Genomic DNA, 20632 nt, shown 5'->3' on the forward strand with positions numbered 1-20632 from the left:
TTCATTTTAAAGACAATGAAGTTTCCGCAAAATAGCTTTGCATTGTACATCTTTAAACGTAAATAAAGTCTGTAGGACATTAAATAGTCCCAAGAAAAATTTTGGCATATCCAACCTATATTATAATTCTTCTCATTTAATTAAAATTGGTAAATTACGCATCAGGTCATAATTTTAGCAAGAAGTTTACATATAAAACTCAAGTGTGTCGGAAAATAAACATTAAAGTATTTTTGAAGCATGTTAGGAAAACATGTGTTACATTAAAACAAGAACAATCTTTAAATCCCTTCCCAGTGCTGTATTACGAGGACACTGGGTATCTGACAGATAACCGACTGATGAATCTAGGACATCTGGGAAACTAGGTGAACGATCGATGCTACGAGATGATCTTCCAAGTTATGTAGCTTATAGTCGACATTTTTTAGATAAAACATTAGTTTCATTGGTTATTTCTTAAGAGTAAAATATACAAATAATGCAAGTTTTGGTGGAAAGCAAGGAAAATTACAAGATATCTCTTAGATTTTTTTCTAATGTTGTCCTGCACCTTAATCTTTTCCCTCATAGTGGTGGAACCTATACCAACAATTAGTTTATTTATCCGTAAAATTACAATACCACATACATAATAATTGTAAATAACGAGGCATATATCTATTAAATACGTTTCTCATGCGAACATTCCCCCATAGTTACAAATATATTTATCGCAGTTAATGTCGCATTATAATTATTGCCTATACAATAATTTTCACAACTTATCAACAACACACAACATGTATGTATCTTAATAAATACATCATTTAGTTGACAATAGGTACGTCAATACATATATCAAAACACAATACAACATACAAAGCTACAATCCCTATCAATAAATTAATGCGGAAGTAACTCTGTCTTTCTTTTATACTTTACGATTAAACAGCTGAACTGATTTTGAACAAACTTAGGAAGGGACATCATTCCCATTTACTTGCCTTTATCTACTATGTACTTCTGCTTTTTATAGGAGAAGACACGAGTTATTTGTAAAATATCAAGTAGATAAATGTTAATGTAACATAATATGGTAGTTAACCACTAGGGTTTGGGAATAATAATTTAAAGATAGTATTGTTAAATTAAACAAGAAACTTTAGTAAGGGCTATACATTTGGGCATATTAATGAGGAGAGCTACTAAAGAGTAACGTACAGAAATATCTGCACTTGGTTTATAGAATAATCTCTTTCCCATACTTCCGACATGACACGTGAACGGTTGGATCGATTTCGTTAATTCTTTATTTATCTGAAGAAGGTTCTTTCATAGTATGAAGGAACAATGTGGCAAATGTATCGAGGCATATTATTATGTTAGTACATAACAACAAGATCGCATGTTTCAGTGATATTACAAACATAGCATATGTCATATGTTGTATGATGTGTTTAGATCGACTAGCTTGATAAGCAACAAGTTGCCGGTCAGTTGTTTCACCTGTACGCAGTAAACATTGTACGATAACATTTATTTTTATAAATAAAAAGAATAATAAAATTCAGAAAATATTATTTGTTGTTAGTAAATACTTTATGTTTGCCATTGATTTACTGCCAATTTCAATAAAAGATCTCGATCCGAAATCTTTAGATTAAGATCGTTTTTTGACATTACTTCTATAGACGCACAATATCAGTTCTATAAAGTAAAAACATCGAGTTTCTGTCAAAAATCACGATCGACCTGGAAATTTTGGATTATGATTGATTATTTAAATCGGTAGTTAGATTATCAGTTAGACTACAATACATACATATTAATACAATATGGCCGGACGACACGCCGTTATAAATATTTTGAACTACAAAGACATAACCCAAAAACGACGCAGTTTTCGGCCAAACCCTGTGATTATAGCAACCATTGGCCTATGGGTCAATAGTACAATAATTGTAGACACTGTTATAGTATTGTAGTTGCAATTTATCAAAATACATTAACAGTTACTTCCGAACTATTGTTCATACAGCTGGTTTGTTTACCGTTGCACTGCCATAAACTAGTCCCGATATCATTGGGATTTCCATTAACATTAGTCTTAAATTAGGAACTTATTACTGTTTTTATGAGGACGGAAAGACCAATTTTCTAAATGACATGTAAAGTTGAATTACTATTAGGTAAATCATCAGTAAAATATGTATGTAATAATTTAATGTAAAAATTAGTCGTTACATTAAATATAACCCGTGACTTCAAAGCAGCATGACATACGGATTTTCCTGCAGGAATTTCATAAAATCTTCTGTTACTGCCAATTTACTGTCGATTTCAATGATCAATATCAATCCAAAATCTTTAGACAAAGATTGATTTTTGACATTAGTTCTATAGCGTTTCTGACAAACATGAAGATCGATTCAAATATTTTAGATTTATTTTTATTTATGACAGGAACTATAGGACTAATGTCAAAAATCATCTTAAAAAATTTGGACTGAGATCGGTCATTGAAATCAGCATTCATATTCTGTTTTACTTAGTAATTACTTAGCAGTTCCTTTGTTATTAATCTGCCAGTAACTATGATACAAATTCCCAACAAAATATTTTAAACAGAGAGTAAGAAATTCCAATCGTCTAGTTCACGTGAAATATGTGTGTAATAAGAAACAATTGTCAATTTATCCTTAGTGTATTGATAACAGGAATGCATTGTATATGTGCGGAGCATGGCAGGCCACTGTTTGTTCATTTTAATTTTTATTCAAAGTTAAATATTTTGTTTCGCGTGCCAGTGATACGACATGTCTCGCGCTGAATCATGTTCACACCGCATTGTGTTTTCGTTGTTATCAATACATATATTTAATAATAATATAAACACTGTTTAATCAGACCACTTGTTACCTCTTACAAACACTTTAATTTGTTCTTAGAATATGTAGCGCGGAAAAAGTCCCGTCAAACAATGTTGCAGTTTCAAATCGAATGCTGAAATGTCTCGATTCAGAACAGTATCGATTTTAGAGAAATCGGACAAGATTGCGTAAATAACATAATATACAATATCCACAAATGACAAGCAAAACTATCGTCAATACAACAATGTGTATATTAGATGTTTAATTTACTACGATTACAGGGTTTACCAAACAATGGGAATATTATAATGCTGACGAGCTCTGACGTCAATATCGTCACCTGTTTGAGATAAATGGGCATGTGACATATTATATGTGTAATGTACTGCAAGAACAATCAATTGTTGTTAAACTAATATGTTATTAACTAGATTAAAAGCTTTGTTATAGTTCTCTTGCTTTTTGCTCTCCTGGTACCTTGGTTACGTAGTATATATACCAAGAGAACTCGTAGAATACAATTATTGGACAACAACATTGAAGATTTTAAGATGTAATATTAATAATGAATTACATGTCTTTCAAATTAGATTTATTAATCATATACATTCCTTTGTTACTATAAGGTAAATAATTAGGGTCTTTAAAACGTTGATTTATTTGCTATGGCATCTACATTACTACTCAATTCCTTCTCGAATAAATATCTAATAGCTCCTCTATAAATGGATCAGTCTGAGATAAGTCTATCAAAATAGGTATCGATGCAAGATTCATCTCACTATCAATACATTGGATAACATATACACGGGTAAATGTACGACAGTACGACGTACCAACTGAATTACGAAAATGACTCTTATTGCTACACAATAAGATGTTGTTTACTCTCATTTCTATCTCATCGCAATCTTGTATCGATTTCAAATGATTGATTTCTCGATTGTTTACAAGTGACGTATGTAGTACATAATGTACTTTTATGTAGAAGCGAGACAGGCGTAAGTACAAGTGACATAATCAATTTTAATATAGATAGATAGGAAGTAATGATACTCTCAGTCGCGCCGGCGCTCTGTGACAATCTTATCAAAAAGAATACACATTATTTAGAAAATTTCCTTTGTAATAATATAATTAACTTTGGCTCGTTAGTGATGACTGTGTGTACCGTGGTTTATTTTAGTTCTGTTATGATTTAGTGCTGATAGATATAGTGTTGTGCTGTGAACCTTTTATCAATGGGGTAAGATTTTCAAAACATTTTTCTATATTTTCGTTAGTGTTTTTTTTGGTAAATAAATTGTTATTTATGTCAGTGATGCGATTAAATATATGATTTGCAGTGAGGAGTGAAACTATAAAGTTTTATTTATTTATTTCGAACAAAGAGTTAGATTTATTATGGAACGCTCCAGTTATCGTGAACTTCAAACGTTGCATGCGATGCAATAGCGTGGTAATATAAAACTAATAATATGTACCTATTAGGTATTATATTGAAAAAAAAAATGGCTCAATGCTCTATTGCAACTATCAAAGGCATGGTCTACTTTGTTTTAAATTATGTTTGTTCTTATTAATATTAGGAACTTGATAATATATGTATGCCCGGTACATAGTCGTAATTTCTGTTGTAAATATAAGAAACATTTGAATATTTTTAAAATATCTAAGTAGTAGTATCTCAGTTTGATTCATGGGTTTACTGTGAAATTAAAGGGCACGTAATGATTACTTCGTCTATTGTTAATCTACAATAATGGTGGGCGCGGTACAATAAAGGCACGCATTTAGGTACCTACCAGGTACTTAGGCACAATACAGAGAACTGAAGGGTACACAGGGCCATAGGTCATACTAGTCAGGCTTACAGACTAGTAGCGTGATACATAGGCACTACCACATGCAGAGCTGTTGTAAACAATCGGTTTTTTACAATTTGAATGTTACAAGTCATTACAAACATTATAACAATTTTCCACCGACAAAATAATGTAATAGCAGGGTAACTTTTTCAACTAGTTTTTAGATCATTTTGAGAAGAAGTATGTTAACAACTGTGGGTTTGTTTATGTATGTTTCACTAAATGTGTTTCTAATAGTTTCATTTATTAATGTTTTTTTTTGTTCTTGTCCCAGGGGCGCACGAGGGGCGCGCGCGGCGGCGGGCGCGGGCGCAGGTTGTTGGGGCGACCGACGCGCGCGCAACATGTTCACGAGCATCAAGGGCTTCTGGAAGGTGTGTCGCTATGGCGACCTTTACATGGTAACTATCACGACATACAATGCTTACGCGATCTCATTGTTCCAAGTCTGTAAAACTAATGAATGACATTAGGTAATACAAGTTCACATCGTCTTTTACATAATGACTAATAACCATATTTCAAGTGTACTTAATAATACCTCTACAGGTATGTACTTATGGGCAAAAAGTAGCAATCGATGTATCATTGAAATGAATCCCGCATCGCTGTCAATCAGACGAGTATTAATATCAATTACCTACACTTTTTATTGACCTGAGTAAATATCTTGACATATAAAACACGAGATAAAAAACCTTTCTTTGTTCACTTCAAGTGCTGAGTCCTGGCCTTAATCCCAGGGTCCTTAAGTTATCTGAAAGTATGGCGAGTCGTGATGACCGCAGCATCTCGATATCCTTTCAAATATCATGTTCTAGTTTCTTTTACGTCTGTGTCAAGGGCAAGGTGAGATAAATTTATTTGAAAACATTGAATTTTGCAACAACACTGCGGTTTGGCAAGAACAATCGTAAATGGCTATTAAATAATTCAAACGCCCACCGCGTACCGAGCGAATTACGGCCGGCGACAGTTTCACTTAGCGTTTGGTAACCATTCTTACAATGATTGTCCATTAACTGTCATTTAATTACGTTTTACTGCCCGCGTGTTATTAACTCTGCAATACATGAAATTAAATACATCTTGACAATATTTTAATCTGCCGATCTGTTTGTGAAATATGCCGTTGTGCAATCAGCAATATCTTACAGATTTCAAGAAAAATAATATTATATCAAAAATGTTACGAAACTTTCGTGTGTAATTTTTCGGCAGAGTATGGGATTACTTTACACATATCGGCTTGGCAGATACAATAATTATATCTTGCGATACTAGGTCAACATGGAAATTATCGAATACGGTCAAAATACGGGTGAACTTTATTTATAGACCTTTAAGGTCATGACGGAAATACGTTCTGGTTCCGGTAACTGTAATAAGTTTTTGAGATAATAATAATGACAGGGACTTTAGACTTATTTCGGACTGGAGGTACCAGGAAATCATGAGAGCTGTGGAGGCACTGAATACTCGTGCCACATGCGTTGGCTCGACAGGCCACGAACAATGACGTAGCCAGGAGACTAGTAAGACCACTACTCCTCACGAGACTTACAATAACGTGAAATAAACAGGTTCCACACATGTTCTAGAAATATTTGATCTTTAGCAATTAAATACAAATGTTCTAATAATTAAGATACAAAGCAAAAAACGAACTATTAGTCATCCAAATTATGTAAGTGGGTTTTATGGCCGTTTGCTAAATAAATATTTATTTTTATCGATGTTTGAGTGGTAAAAATAAATTTACTTTTATGTGATACTAAATTAGATTGTTCAATGTTCATATTGTATTATACTTGTGTTTTATATAACTTTCACTATCAAATGGTGATATATGGAGTAGATTTTTCCGGAATTTTCAAATGAACAGATGATTATAGTGCACACACAACATTTTATACTGATGTCATGGCTGCACGCAAGCAATGATACAAAAAAGTAACAATACACGGTTGGTGACAAAAATCTAAGACACAAAATAAACCGACGATTGAAATTACATACTGTCAGATTTTTTGTATATATCGTTACTATGTAGAAGTATATACAGACAGACACGGACGAAATAAACCAGACAGAGGACTCCTGACCTTTCTAATTAAATGAAATACAGATGAAACAGAGATTTCGCTCTACTGTTGAGCAACGAACTTTACCTTTTCTTATATTATGAAGAAGGAGAGTATTAATCACCAGGCTTGCTCAAGACGAATTGAAGTAAGGTGGCCATTTAAAACTGTTCTTTTAAAACAGTTGACAAACCCGTATTTTATTGAGAAACCTTACCTTTACCATCATGTAGATCAACACTAAACCGTGCTAATCTACATTTACTTCCTAGCATCCAACTAAGATTCCTGTATTTAAATGTACAATTATCGTGACCAAAAAAGGTTCACGATGCTGCGCTGGAGTTTGTTGTGTACATCATAATTACGGAGACTAACAAACGCAGTTACGCAAGAGTTCGGCATTGAGGCGGTCAAACCGAGCCGTAACGTTCAAGTTCAATAACGCGATTCGTAAATGAATGACCGCCTGCTTGCGCCGGCGCACCGAATTACACGTTAATTATGCACCTATTCAACTACGAGTTATGTCATAATGGTTCAATAATAGTCAGCTTTATGTGCGTCAGCTTTTAATGGTGTTGCAGTAAAAAATAATTGCTAAAATTGTATTTGATTTGAAAAAGTCTTTAATGTCAAAACGTTTGCTTCCTGCTATTAAGTTTGTTGACGGAACATCTATATTTTGGTCTACTTCCGAAAGGCCAGTCTATCTATGGACAATTTCAATGTGTATTAAGATTAGCCAGTTATAGCTCATAAACATATATTGCATGTATTAAATAGCGTCACTGAAAGTAAGTACAGGAGGTACAAGGTGATTTAAATATACTCGTATGACTTTATTATTTAATTGACGGGACGGAAGCGGAAAGAGACACGGCGACATTTTGTACAACATGAGACACTACTATAGTTGTGTATGTTCATATTAATTATTTCTTATCCAGACAGAACTTTAACTTTTAATAGGCACCTTAGGTTCACAATTTATTCGTAGAGGGAGTATTTTGTCAAACTCGTGGCATAGTAAAGAGTGCTTTTCCGAAGTATTAATTATTAAAAAATAGTATAGTATATATACATATAAGGAAATTTTAATATTTCACGCTCTGAGGCGGATTTAGATAGATTTGCACAAATATAAAAATCAAAACGTTTACCCATCGCTGGGTTTTATCTTTTTTAATGCCTGATGATTAATGCATTTTCTTCATGATATAAGAAAAAGTAAAGTTGCCCAACAGTAGAGCGATTTATAGCAAGATTTATTTCATTTATTTATTTACAATAAATTATTAAAAATGCGTCACCTTCCACTTTTTGTACGAATAACAATTTACTATAGTAATTAAGAAAAAAAAAATCGGCGTTTAATTAAATTAAGTGTGATTAACTAACAAAAACGTTATAATAACGACCTAACGTTTTTCTTTTAGGTATCAACCGGGGCATTTCGTACATGATGAAATTTTGTTTAATTTTCAAGCTGAAAAAGCGGATCAAAGACAGAATACTAGTATACAGTATGGGTGCATGGCCTTTTTATTGAACACGTAGATTTAGATCGACATTTATTAAAGTTCAAGCGAGAGGCGTTATACCGATAACGATGTGTTTTTATTGATATTTAACTTGTCCATTATCCACAGACACGGTCTATTTATTTTATTCAAGCCGTTTTAATAATGTTTACTTAAAACGTGTGGCTGCTTGCGACTCATGTGTGCCTGGTACCTAGTATCTAAGAATTGATACATGTATTTTTGATCGCAGTTTTTATTTAACGTTTGGAAGTATGTATTTTTGTATTTCTGGCATTGACATACATCTCCTAATGCCATGGTATGTTGTTAGCACGAATTATAACATATAGGTTTCGATAGAATGTGTTAGATAGAGAGAGCCTTCGGAAACAATCCTCGAATACATTACCCGTAGGTTTTCATCGCGGTTTGGTATTGAAAACTATTGTTTTATAGGGTCATCTTGATAGGTGCCTTCGTTCCACATCAGGGGGCACTCAATGACAAATACCTAGCTCATTGATCAAGGTAGAAACTGTTCATCTTTCCGTAATTAATTTATATTCACGCCGATTATGCCATTATGTAAATTTGTAGTTTTTAACACAATGAGTAGTTGGATTAGGGGATCTCGCGCTAGCTTGCTTGTTTTCTTATTCAAAATATTATTATTTATTCTTGAAAAAGCGACTAGTAATACGTTTCTCCGAGGTGCCACTCGTGTTAGCGATCATATATTTTTAAATATCTCATAATGTACCTAACTATAATTATGTAGTTTTCGCATAATTAAGAGACAAACACTTATTATGTATATTTATTTGCAGTGCAATTTAAAAGAAAGACAAGAATATAATTGTGTATCTACATAATTGGGTTCTGTCAACACAAATGAGTATTGCAATTTTGCAAAACATCTTAATATCAAAACCAGTTCCAAAATAGATTGTTCTAGGCTTTGATTCAGAATACTATCAACAAAAACATCTGCAGTATGTTTATCTAACACATTTGTACTATGGGCCTGGTTGTGATATAAAACGGAATGAAAACAAGTGTCGCTGACCTGTCCGTATACATGCACTGTGCCAAATCATCGGGAGAACGTGGTTACGGACAATAATAGATTATTTTTGAGTTCAGTGCCACTGAAAATACTCTGTAACTGCGTAATTGGCTGAAAATGTGAAAACTGAAATCGTATTGTTAGCTTGATGGCCAAATAACGTTTTTTATGCTCTCAATTACACAATTTTCCATACAAAAACCACTGCATTTATTTTTTATTTCAAAAGAAAAAAGGAGGTGCAATATGTTGTAAATAATAAAATTGTATAGAAAAAAAATAAACAAGTTCAACATACATTAAAAGCTTCTAGATAAAGCTCGCAATTAGTTCACAAGTACCAGGCACACATAAGCTTCCAAGAAGTCCAATTACAACTCGGAGAGTGAAGGCAACACAGTATCGGCACGGTCAAGGTTGCCTACATACGGGTTACTACTCTATCTTTGTTTATATCCTTCCGATATTATGCGAGCCTGGTATTAAAGAAATATATTCACAATAAAGATTAAGAAAGAAATGTTGTTCTGCTGAGTTAAGTAAAACCTTTACAATTAGGGTCTTTGTTCCCTTCATCATTATAATGACCGACATTTTTTAAATAACAATAAAGTTAAAACACGAACGATTTTGTAGTAATTCACGTTAATCTTCAAATATGGATGAATACGCACAGATAAACTCAAAAACATATCTTTGTAGTTATTTCTAGAATGTCCGAGGATATTGTACGGGTCCATATAGTACACGATATTATTGTCTCTTGATAAAACGGTATGTGAAAAACATACGTGCCCTAGTGGCCTTACGTTCACTAAAGCAGAGTTAAACATTGGATTAAATTAACTGGAAGAGTCAACGTATTTTACAGGACAGAGGTCATATATAAACCTAATACAAAAAAACAGTGAAAAGTTAATATTTTTTGCTAATTTACAATAAAAAAAACTAGCGTTTCTAGAACGTGTAATGTTTCGCTAAAACGTTTTGTTTTATATAATTTACAATTATAATTAGATAGATAAGTATAAGTATAAATTAGAGAGTCGGAAAAGATCTGTTTGAGCCGTTAAACAAATGTTATGGCAACATTATTTTCTGGTATTGAAACAAAATATACGAAAATGTGTATTTTATTGTAACTTATTTGTCACTTCCATTGTATGTTTATTTCATAAAATTGGTTTATAAATGGTGGTATAATAGCGAACAGCGGCCGCCCGCAGAGCGCAGTACAAACGAGGCATTTGGACCAGAATCCAGTGGCAATGTACACAATGTACACTGACGCAGAAACACATACATTTCGAATGATAGGACACTCGCTCACTGTGAGTATTTCACTAGCAATCGATAAAGCTTCAAAATACATACAAATATCGTTTTTTTACGTCGGGCTTTTGTTACTAAACGTGTTTTATCGCAAAAGCTATGATTATTCTTTTTTGAATCACCTTATTTTCTTAATTACTCTCTAACGATACAAGTTTTGGTGGATGTAGATAAGAGTAATGTGCTTAACAACCGTATTCGTTTCGTATAAAAATCCAAAAGAAAAGTAGATCAGCTTAATATTGTTTCGAAAGAATATATAATTGACGTGACTTAACAACAAATTCATAGGCCTTTTCACGTGTCAAAACTGTAACATACCCACGTGACGTTATGTGTAATCAATCAATTGACAGATGTGACAGGTTCTCACTTAATGTACCTGTGACTCATTCAGTCGACATAACTCATTCACGTTACGGTTTCCAACATTTTTTTATCTAATTTATTTTTCTCATAAATTCTTTTTTTATCGTGAATTGCAACTTGTATGCCTTAGGTGAATAGATTAGTCACTGAATATGGGTTACTATAGCTTTAAACTGTTCATTGTTTAGGTATATTTTGTGGAGTAAAATAGGTATCAAGTTTATTTAATTAACTTAGTTTTCAGTACAATAAATAACACGCTCGGATCAAAGGACCATTTTTTTCAAGTCAACAACTTCAAAAAAGTCACGAATCACGCGAGACAAACGGCTTGTATTTAGTTATTTGCAGTAATTAGGGTCCGTGCACATACTATGTAGTACATAATACATGTAGTATATAGTATGTAATCGTCGTTAGCACAATCACAAGAATCGTTCGCCAGTTATCTTGTTCCGGTAGTTGACTGCCATTTTATAGACCACTTACACGCATGTCAGCTCATTCTAATATGCTTTGACAACAAGCGGTAAAAAAGTCACAAGTTTGCACGAAAATATAAAACAAAAAAGAACCGCGTGTTTTGTATTATGTTTTATTTACAAAATAAGTACAGCTAATAACTTTAAATTGTCGGCTAAAGTGTTATTAGCGAACACTTACCGGGAAAAACCAGATAATTACGAAGCTAATGTAAATACATATATCTTTTTAATATTTTTTCTCCTCAAATCTATACATTTTCTAGAAAATAAATTCTTTGTTTATCATGAAGTGAAACTTTTATGCTGTTTGTCTTAGGTGAATAGATTAGTCTAATTCAATACGGATTACTATAGCTTTAAAGTGTTCATTATTTAGGTATATTTCTTTTTCTAATAAGTTTAGTTTTCAGTACAAAAACGTGCTCGGATCAAAGGACCATTTTTTTCAAGTCAAAACTTCAAATTAAAAAAAGTCACGGATCACGCGAGACAAACGGCTTGTATTTAGTTATTTGCAGTAATTAGGGTCCGTGCACATACTATGTAGTACATAATACATGTAGTATATAGTATGTAATCGTCGTTAGCACAATCACAAGAATCGTTCGCCAGTTATCTTGTTCCGGTAGTTGACTGCCATTTTATATTTGGTTGGGACCACTTACACGCATGTCAGCTCATTCTAATATGCTTTGACAACAAGCGGTAAAAAAGTCACAAGTTTGCACGAAAATATAAAACAAAAAAGAACCGCGTGTTTTGTATTATGTTTTATTTACAAAATAAGTACAGCTAATAACTTTAAATTGTCGGCTAAAGTGTTATTAGCGAACACTTACCGGGAAAAACCGGATAATTACGAAACCAATGTAAATACATATATCTTTTTAATATTTTTTCTTCTTATCTTCCCCTCGCGGGCAAAAGCTAGTACAAAATACATTTTAAACTCAACGATAGTTTAGAAGGTAGTAAATTTGCTATGATTAACAATGACCATAAAGCCTTAAACAAACAAGTAATAATTTTTCACGTAAGAAAATGTATTTCGATTACATAAGGAATACGACATAACATCCATTTTGTAAATAGACTTATTAGCTAAGATTGCCGGACAATCCGTAATTAATTAGTTTAATGGATGTCCCGCACATAGTATTCAACTATGTAAGTACTAGGTAGCCTAGCCTGGGTACTGGGTACTAGTTGAGCACGTGGCTGGAGCTGTGCGCTATAATTTTCCTTACAGAGCACGTTTTAAGATAAACATCGGTGTTGACGATTACCCAGTCACTGTTTTGACATTTTGTCGCTAACGTTTCGTACGATTCACACATACTTGTGTCGTTCTCATTTCAGTTTCCTTTGTTATTTCTACGACAAGTTGAACAAAAATATCTTTATGTTTATATGACTTCATAGACCGATTCTCAGACTTGGAGGTAAACATGACGCTCATATTTAGGCAGTTATGTTAATTTATTCCATGTTATAACGAGCCTATTTGCCTAGATTCCGTATGAATGAATGGAAAACAGAAAAATTCCATAAAAGGCAAGTTTGTCAATCGGTTAGATTACGCAACAGTCATAAAAGATAGTTCGTTTCCTCATTACGTGTATTGGGTCACTGGTCTTGCCGCTCCAATTATTTGATTGTTGAGCCACTTCCACAAATGAGGACTTCATGGAATCTCCCATTTCCTAGTTAAACGGTACTATTTGTGCGAGACTGTTCTATGACGAGTTAACGTCAATGACCCGAAGGATAATGCTTTTTTAACTGCATTGAAGGTGAACTTACTTAAAAAAAACCTTTAGCCCAGAACCACCCTAAAAATCTAATAATTATTATTATAATTATAACGACTAACAGTTTTTATTGTGGTTGGCTTTCACTTTACCAAGAGTTCATAAATTGCAGGTGTTGGCGGCACTGGCGGCGCAGTCTATCAACATATCAGTGGGATTCTGTCAAGGGTTCTCAGCGGTCCTGTTACCCCAGTACACATTCGAACATCCCTCGATATCGTATGAGCAGAGTTCATGGATCGGTGAGTAATCATTACTTGTTTACTGTCTTTATTATGGAAATGTGTAACCAGAAAAAATCATGCTCAAAACATTGTATGCTGTATTTGTAATTATGTAAATAGTATTTGTTTTGTGAATGTATTTGTCGAGAGTTAGCGTGTACGCTTGAACAATGAGCTCGCAATGATTTGTGAACGTGTGATAATTAGTGAATAGGTACTTAGACTACTTTGTTGCTCGTCATTATTATAATGTGAGATGAACAAATAAAGTTGGAAGTACTGCAGTTTTAGGAAGTGATTTTCAGTGTTATTTGTAAATAGACGACTTAGCATAAACACACTATCTCTATAGTTTTTAGTGGATTATGGACAATAACAAACAGAGAGATGGAAAGTGATATTCCCTATCGGTCACACTGAATGAACACTGCGAAACAATGTTTACATTTTATTTCGGGATCGGAGGGCGATGCCAGGGCGATACACGTGAGCCAGCTCAATGAGGCCGCTAAAAATATAGCTCACTCACATAGCACGTTTCAATGAAATTTAGCTGTGGGAAACAGATGACCGGCGTCTGTAGTTACGTCAAAAGAGGTTATTGAAACATTAGAAATGTGTTATTCAATTACAAAAGTAAGGACATTTGGAACAAAGGACCAAGCCGAAATAACTGGTCTTTATGTCCTAAGAAATGTCAAACATTGTAGACTATTTATTCCCAATACAAATATTAATAGAGCAACACTTTGTAGACATCGGAAATTAAATATTGACGCAAATTGTCGACGTGCGCAAATGAGATAGCGTTAGCACATAGTCAAACACATCATTTGTACTAGGAGATAAGTAACACGAGGAGCGAGGGTCGTAAGCCTAGGGCCTTATTGCTGATCACGCACAACGCGAACCCTATCACAAGTTATGATTATGACCTGTTTAAGAAGATAGGGGCTCACTTCCATAAGGTTCAAGAGATTTGGGATGGAGAATTCAGTATATTGTACACTGGTATACAATCCCTATTTATCCTTCTTGTATTCATTTTACAGCGAGTTTGGGAGTGATATCGAACCCCATTGGAGCTCTACTTGGTGGCATGATGGTGGATGCCGTGGGGAGGAGATTATTGCTGCAGTCCATCGTGCTGCCCAACCTGGTCGGGTGGCTGGTCATCGCATTCTCAGAGACCTACATCTTCCTATGTATAGGGAGGTTCATCACCGGGTTTACTATCGGTAAGATTTAATTCTTTATATTTTATTCAATCTTGTTTGCATATGAAAAATCTTATCTACAATCCTGAAGTTTCATTTTTAACATAACTAAAGGAAACACAGCGTGAAGTATCGGAAGACTACCTGATTGAAACGTAGACAAACGAACCGTATCCACTTACACTATCAGCGTCTCTAATAACGTTAACTATTTCAGGTATGTCAACGGTCTCCTACATATACGTGGCAGAGATCACCACGCCAGAGAAACGTGGAGTGCTCAGTGCCCTCGGGCCGGGGCTCGTGTCCACTGGTATCTTCATCGTCTACTCGTTGGGAGCCTTCGTCCACTGGAGGAAAGTGGCAGCTATCTGTGCTGGCGTGTCCCTTCTAACACCCTTCCTAATGTACTTCGTCCCCGAGTCACCACTGTGGCTCGCATCAAAAGGACAAATGAAGGAAGCGTACAACGCAATGTTCTGGCTTCGACAAAATAACAGCACCGCGCAACAAGAGTTGATGGAGTTCACTAAAGATAGAAAAGTAGGGGAGAACATGACCTTTACACAAAAACTCAACCTTTTCACGAGGAGAAGTGTCGTCAAGCCGTTCCTCCTACTGATCATTTTCTTCATATTCCAAGAAATGTCTGGCATTTACGTCATTTTGTACTACGCCGTGGACTTCTTCAAGTCAGTGGGAACCAGTGTGAATGAGTTCACGGCGTCTATTATAGTGGGTGGAGTAAGAGTGTTCATGGGAGCCGTTGGAGCATGTTTGATTAATAGCTTTAGAAGAAAAACATTGGCAGCCACTTCAGGACTGCTACTAGGTGTAGCTATGCTCGGTGCAGCGGTGTGCGACAGTGTAAACGGACCTCCTCTAGTGAAACTAGCCTGTGTACTACTTCACGTGTCGTTCAGTATGGTAGGCTTCCTACAGCTGCCGTGGATAATGTCTGGGGAGCTGTATCCTCACGATATACGGGGCGTGATGTCCGGCGCTACTTCTTGCTGTGCATACGTTCTCATATTCTTTAACATTAAGACTTACCCTCAATTAGAAAACCTACTAACTAGTAACGGTACATTGTACCTCTTCGGAGGCTGTGCGCTCCTGGGCGCTGCGTACTGTTACTTCTTCCTTCCCGAAACGAAAGGAAAAACTTTGACTGAAATAATGAGGCAATTCGATGATGAGAAGAAAGAAATTGACCCTGAAGTAGGATTCACGAAAGAGAAGCCATGTGCAATGGAAGGAAAACCAGTACAAAGGCGGCACAGTGCGGGAGCTACAATCTCTTTAGAGAAGAACTGGACGCAGGATGAATGCAAGAAGACTTCCGTTCACTGCGAGTAATTCTCGCAGGCCTATGATAGCCTAGTACTTTTAGTTGTAATGACTAAATTACCAATGAATTTGTAAAGTTAACTATTTTTAATATTATTGTATTGTTTGTGAAGTTGTGATCAGTATTAATTAGGATGTTTTTAAACTTTTGATAATGTTACATTCCATTAGTGATAAGTAACTTTAATACAAGGTGACGACATAGGTATACTTACACGATAAAGTTTTGCCTAGTTATAAGTACAAATATTGGAGTAACATAATCGAGGCAATGAAGTGATTAATAAAGTAATTAGTATTTTTATAACGCGCAGTTAGGTAGATGATATTTTTATATTGTTATATTGATAATAAGCATTAATATTTATTATCCCTCGTAGAAGATCTAAGCCGGTAGTATCAGTGAGCTGTGTACAGGGTGAATGAATTTATTTTTATTAAAGTAAATGGTGGACTTACATAATATAATTGCAAGATAAATGCTGTGACGAAGTGTGAATAAAGGAGTGACTTGTTTACAATGTTTGTTTCATTTTCTATAATTAATTGTATAGGTGTTGACCTGGATGGGCTGGATACGATAAGATATGAAATGCGGTCAACGTTCAAGAGCAGAGATAGTCGGAGAGAGCAAACAGAAACACAGCAACAGACAAACATTCATCAGTGATGTATTGATGATAGATAGCAAGTAAATATACACAACGTCCAAGGTAGATGATACTGGCTATGCTTATATTGAAGATATAAGAACAACTGAGCAAGCTTCTATGTGATATTAATTTTAGCGCAGGATGACGTGTCATCGTAATCGTGTCATCCTGTCATATTGATCTCTTAGATTGAAAGGGAAACTGCTGAGTAGGGAGTATCCGTCCAGGATAAATATTACAATTGGGGCTGAAGTATTACAATTCTCACTATTGGCAAGGACATTGAAACCAGTAAAAGTTTTGCAAAGTAAAAAATAAATTTTAATATTATTTATAATTTCTATTTATCACTACTGGGGTTATGATAATTATTTAATTTAATACAATGTATTGTGAAATTACGTAAATCTATGTAGGTAATTACCACGTTAATATATTATAACATTATAAATTCGCGTATTCATATAACGAGTTGAATATGAAGTAACTAGCGCCATCTATGACACGGTTCAAAAACGTCCGCCTATCGAGTTTTTACATAACAACCAGTGAAGGTTCGATGGCAAAGCCTTTTAATACACCAGTCGTACGCTAGGTGGCAGCACAAGTAAATATTCTTTCTATTTATATTATTTATATACATATTCAATATTGATTTATGTTCCGCTAGAAAAAAAGTAAGACATATTTTATTGGCACCTGCACTGTACAGTGTATATAGTGCTTGTACATGAGTAAAAAATCCTGGAATTTCCTCGTTGCAATATAATCAAAATAAGAAATAGACTTACCGGGACTGCGGTATTCCATACTTGATGCCAACGCCGACTCTCGGCAGCGCCTTGATCACCTTCTTAACCGTGGCCTGGTCGGGGAATGCGAAGAATATGGAAGCTGAAACATTATAAAAATCTTTTATGTGTCGTGTAATTTGGTGTCACTACACCGAGGACGGGCAGCAGCGTCGCCGATGTGGACGTTGAGAGATACACCGACAGCTCTAGGACATGCAGCTACCAGGACCACATGACTCCATAGGAGTTCTGGTCCTTTTGTACACAGAGGTAGTATTAGTTGAAGAGTAAGAGGTTAGTTTAAATTTTGCAGATAGTATAGTGACAGGAGTGTAAAGTACTGCATTTATTACGCTTTCCAAGAGCGTGTGTGAGGGGAGTGCTGCCTTGTGCAGACACAAGCGCGTGCGCACCAGTTTTGCTTGGTTGTTTTAAGAAGAAGCGGTGTTAGCACACGACATTGAACATGCAACACTCTGTCCAATATTATAAACATCCCTCCACCTACGTATATCATTGTTTTTACTCGTAATTTTTTCAAATTAGTATTAAAAATCAGCAGTTTTAGTTCAACTTCAGCTTTGTTTATCCATTTGTCGGATTCTTTAGGGTTTCTTCACGGGTACCTACTTAATCAATGAACATGGATTGATTTATACTTACTCCTGCTGGCCAGGAACATCTCGATGGCAACATTCTGCAGCAGGTATCTCCTGGAGAATATCGCTCTGATCTCGCTGAAGTACCATTTGCCGTGCAGGTGCTCGCAGTATTTCAACACCTGGAAAAAAGAAAAAAAGGACATTAATAAAACAATAAATGGCTTTCGAATTTCTTGGGAATAAAGTCAAGGGTGATAAACTAGGGAACAATTAAAATAAACATTATTAACATCGTACACTTTAGTTATAACTCGTCCACAAGATGGCGTTAAAAACAAAAATAGTCGCAACAAGAATAAAGTCCGCGTCGTAAAAGTAAGAAACACGTCGGGTCGTAAAAAGTTCGTTAGTTTTAATTTATACGTACAATAATTGTGTAAATCAAGTCTTACTTGTCCGTTATATTGTTTTAATGTGTGTTCAAGCGTTTAAATAATGTCGTCTCATGTTAATTTAGACTTCCGTACAACTATCGCTTATAGAATACCTGTTTCAAGAGGTTTTTTCTATGTGGCGTGATTTATGAAATATATTAGGACATTAGTTGACTTGAATTTATAGCCTAAGATATTTTCACGTCAACTGACATTCTCTTCCTGCCTGAATGAAATATGGGTAGGTATCTATCTACATAGTTCAGTACCTAGGATATAAATTAGAGGCTTGCTGTAAGTCTAGCTCGTAAATCTAGAGTGCAGGAGAAGTGCAGAGTTGGCAACGAGCCGACATGTTGGGCCCGAGCTGACGTGTTAGTCGCCGGCTATCATCACCTGTCTGCCTGGCCAACCAGGGCTAGGGATTGCAATCCGGTATCATTTTCAATCCGGCCGGATTTCACCGGATTGATGCTAATCCGGCCGGATCCGTCCGGATCCGGCCGGATTTTAAAGTTACTTAGGGCCTAGTATTTAGTGGGTTTTAGTTTTGATAATAATGTATAAAAAGAAAATAAAATACGTATTTATGGAAAATAAAATCACTTTTAATTATATTTTTTGGTATTAATTGTAATTTTTGGTACTATTTGTACTAAATTGGTACTATTTGGAGAAAATTATGAAACTATTTATGTAAGTAGGTATCAGAAAGTACTTAAGTAATAATAATACTATTAAACTCTTATTAATAATCTACACAGTTATATAACAAAACAATCTTTTAAATTTGTACTTATAAAATCAACAACTTCAGTTCATAATCCTAAGAAACAAAACAAGAAGCATTTATTTTTTGCAATGCAAAATTCAAATGAAAATTATTTCTGTGCCTGAAAAAACGATCTAAGAAAACAAATAGTGTTTATTGTACTGTCTCCTAGTCTGCTTCTGATGGCACTACAAATGACGATGCTAAAACCAGAGTGATCTAGGGCACAAAAATATGTTTCTGAGAAAATTGAGGAAATGCGTTAAGCGTTATTGTTGGAAACGTATGAGCTGTATATTCATTTTTGGTAAAAATGTCACTTAGATCACTCTGGTTTTAGCGTCGTCAAATATAGCCTCTCTGCCTCAACACTAGTTGGCCTAATCGCCATCAAGTAAGGAGAGCACGTGTCAGGTCTCCATAGAACCGCCATGGATGCATGGGGTATGGAGCCACTGATTGGCAGCCGAGATGGATTGGCGAGAGCACTGCACTGTATTTTATTAATTAATCACTATTTTTTGTTTTTAACTTTCTACGTATATTTGACCTCCTGCTGATATTTAAAACATTGCTATACGTTTGCAATCAACAAATACGCTACATTTAATTAGACAGATAAAACCCTTCCTTCTCTTCAAGAAGACATTAGGAAACAGTAGGTGATATCAAAAGTAATGAGGACACTCAACTACTATTACAAAAAATCCACAAAGAACATCAATTACCCCATTGTAAACAACAAAGGAATAAAAAAGAGCATTCACAACTCGCAATAAACACAGGAGAGCACGTGTCAGGTCTCCATAGAACCGGCATGGATGCATGGGGTATGGGGCCACTAATTGGCAGCCGAGATGGATTGGCGAGAGCACTGCACTGATTGTTATGGTGCAGTTCTATGGGGCGACGGCCCGCGGCGACCACTACCATAGTGAGAAACGCCATGTGCTACTAATATGTGTAATACTGCCATGATTTGGTTTCGTTTGTTCACTGGGGGTCTAGGGATGTTGTTGTGGAGAGGACATTAAGATTTTTAGGGTTAAATGTGGCACCTGTTTTGTAATATTTTGTGTAATTGGTCCTTGTTTTTTTAACTTCACATTTTCATAGATTATGATTAGAACAATAATTTTTGGTCCTTCGGTCCACTTACAAAAATATGTATAAGATAATTCACTTTTGCA

The 20632-nt window shown here is 35.1% G+C and overlaps 2 protein-coding genes across 24 annotated transcripts in view; one reads left to right on the forward strand and one right to left on the reverse strand.

The window, feature by feature from the left end:
* Nucleotides 1-16708, forward strand: part of LOC118270889 (facilitated trehalose transporter Tret1-2 homolog) — a 39238-nt gene extending 22530 nt beyond the window's left edge. For 2 of the 3 annotated variants that reach the window (XM_035586679.2, XM_035586682.2), the window contains exons 2-5: nucleotides 4998-5124; nucleotides 13509-13638; nucleotides 14673-14858; nucleotides 15055-16708. In XM_035586679.2, the coding sequence (XP_035442572.1) occupies nucleotides 4998-5124; nucleotides 13509-13638; nucleotides 14673-14858; nucleotides 15055-16196 (1585 nt within the window). In that variant the 3' untranslated portion in view covers nucleotides 16197-16708. Of the gene's footprint in view, nucleotides 1-3876; nucleotides 4102-4997; nucleotides 5125-13508; nucleotides 13639-14672; nucleotides 14859-15054 lie in introns of those variants that run through there. The other variant, XM_035586681.2, reaches the window with a different exon arrangement.
* The window catches only part of LOC118270887 (neurobeachin), a 364981-nt gene that overhangs the window by 32292 nt on the left and 312057 nt on the right, over nucleotides 1-20632 (reverse strand). For 15 of the 21 annotated variants that reach the window (XM_050695973.1, XM_050695965.1, XM_050695972.1 and 12 more), the window contains 2 exons: nucleotides 18298-18415; nucleotides 17632-17752 (listed from right to left, as the gene is read on the reverse strand). In XM_050695973.1, coding sequence (XP_050551930.1) covers nucleotides 17632-17752; nucleotides 18298-18415 — 239 coding nt within the window. The remainder of the gene's footprint in view (nucleotides 1-17631; nucleotides 17753-18297; nucleotides 18416-20632) is intronic. The other 6 variants (XM_050695963.1, XM_035586678.2, XM_050695976.1 and 3 more) reach the window with 1 other exon arrangement.

The sequence above is a fragment of the Spodoptera frugiperda genome, chromosome 9 (genome assembly GCF_023101765.2).
Source record: "Spodoptera frugiperda isolate SF20-4 chromosome 9, AGI-APGP_CSIRO_Sfru_2.0, whole genome shotgun sequence".
Lineage (NCBI taxonomy): Eukaryota > Metazoa > Arthropoda > Insecta > Lepidoptera > Noctuidae > Spodoptera > Spodoptera frugiperda.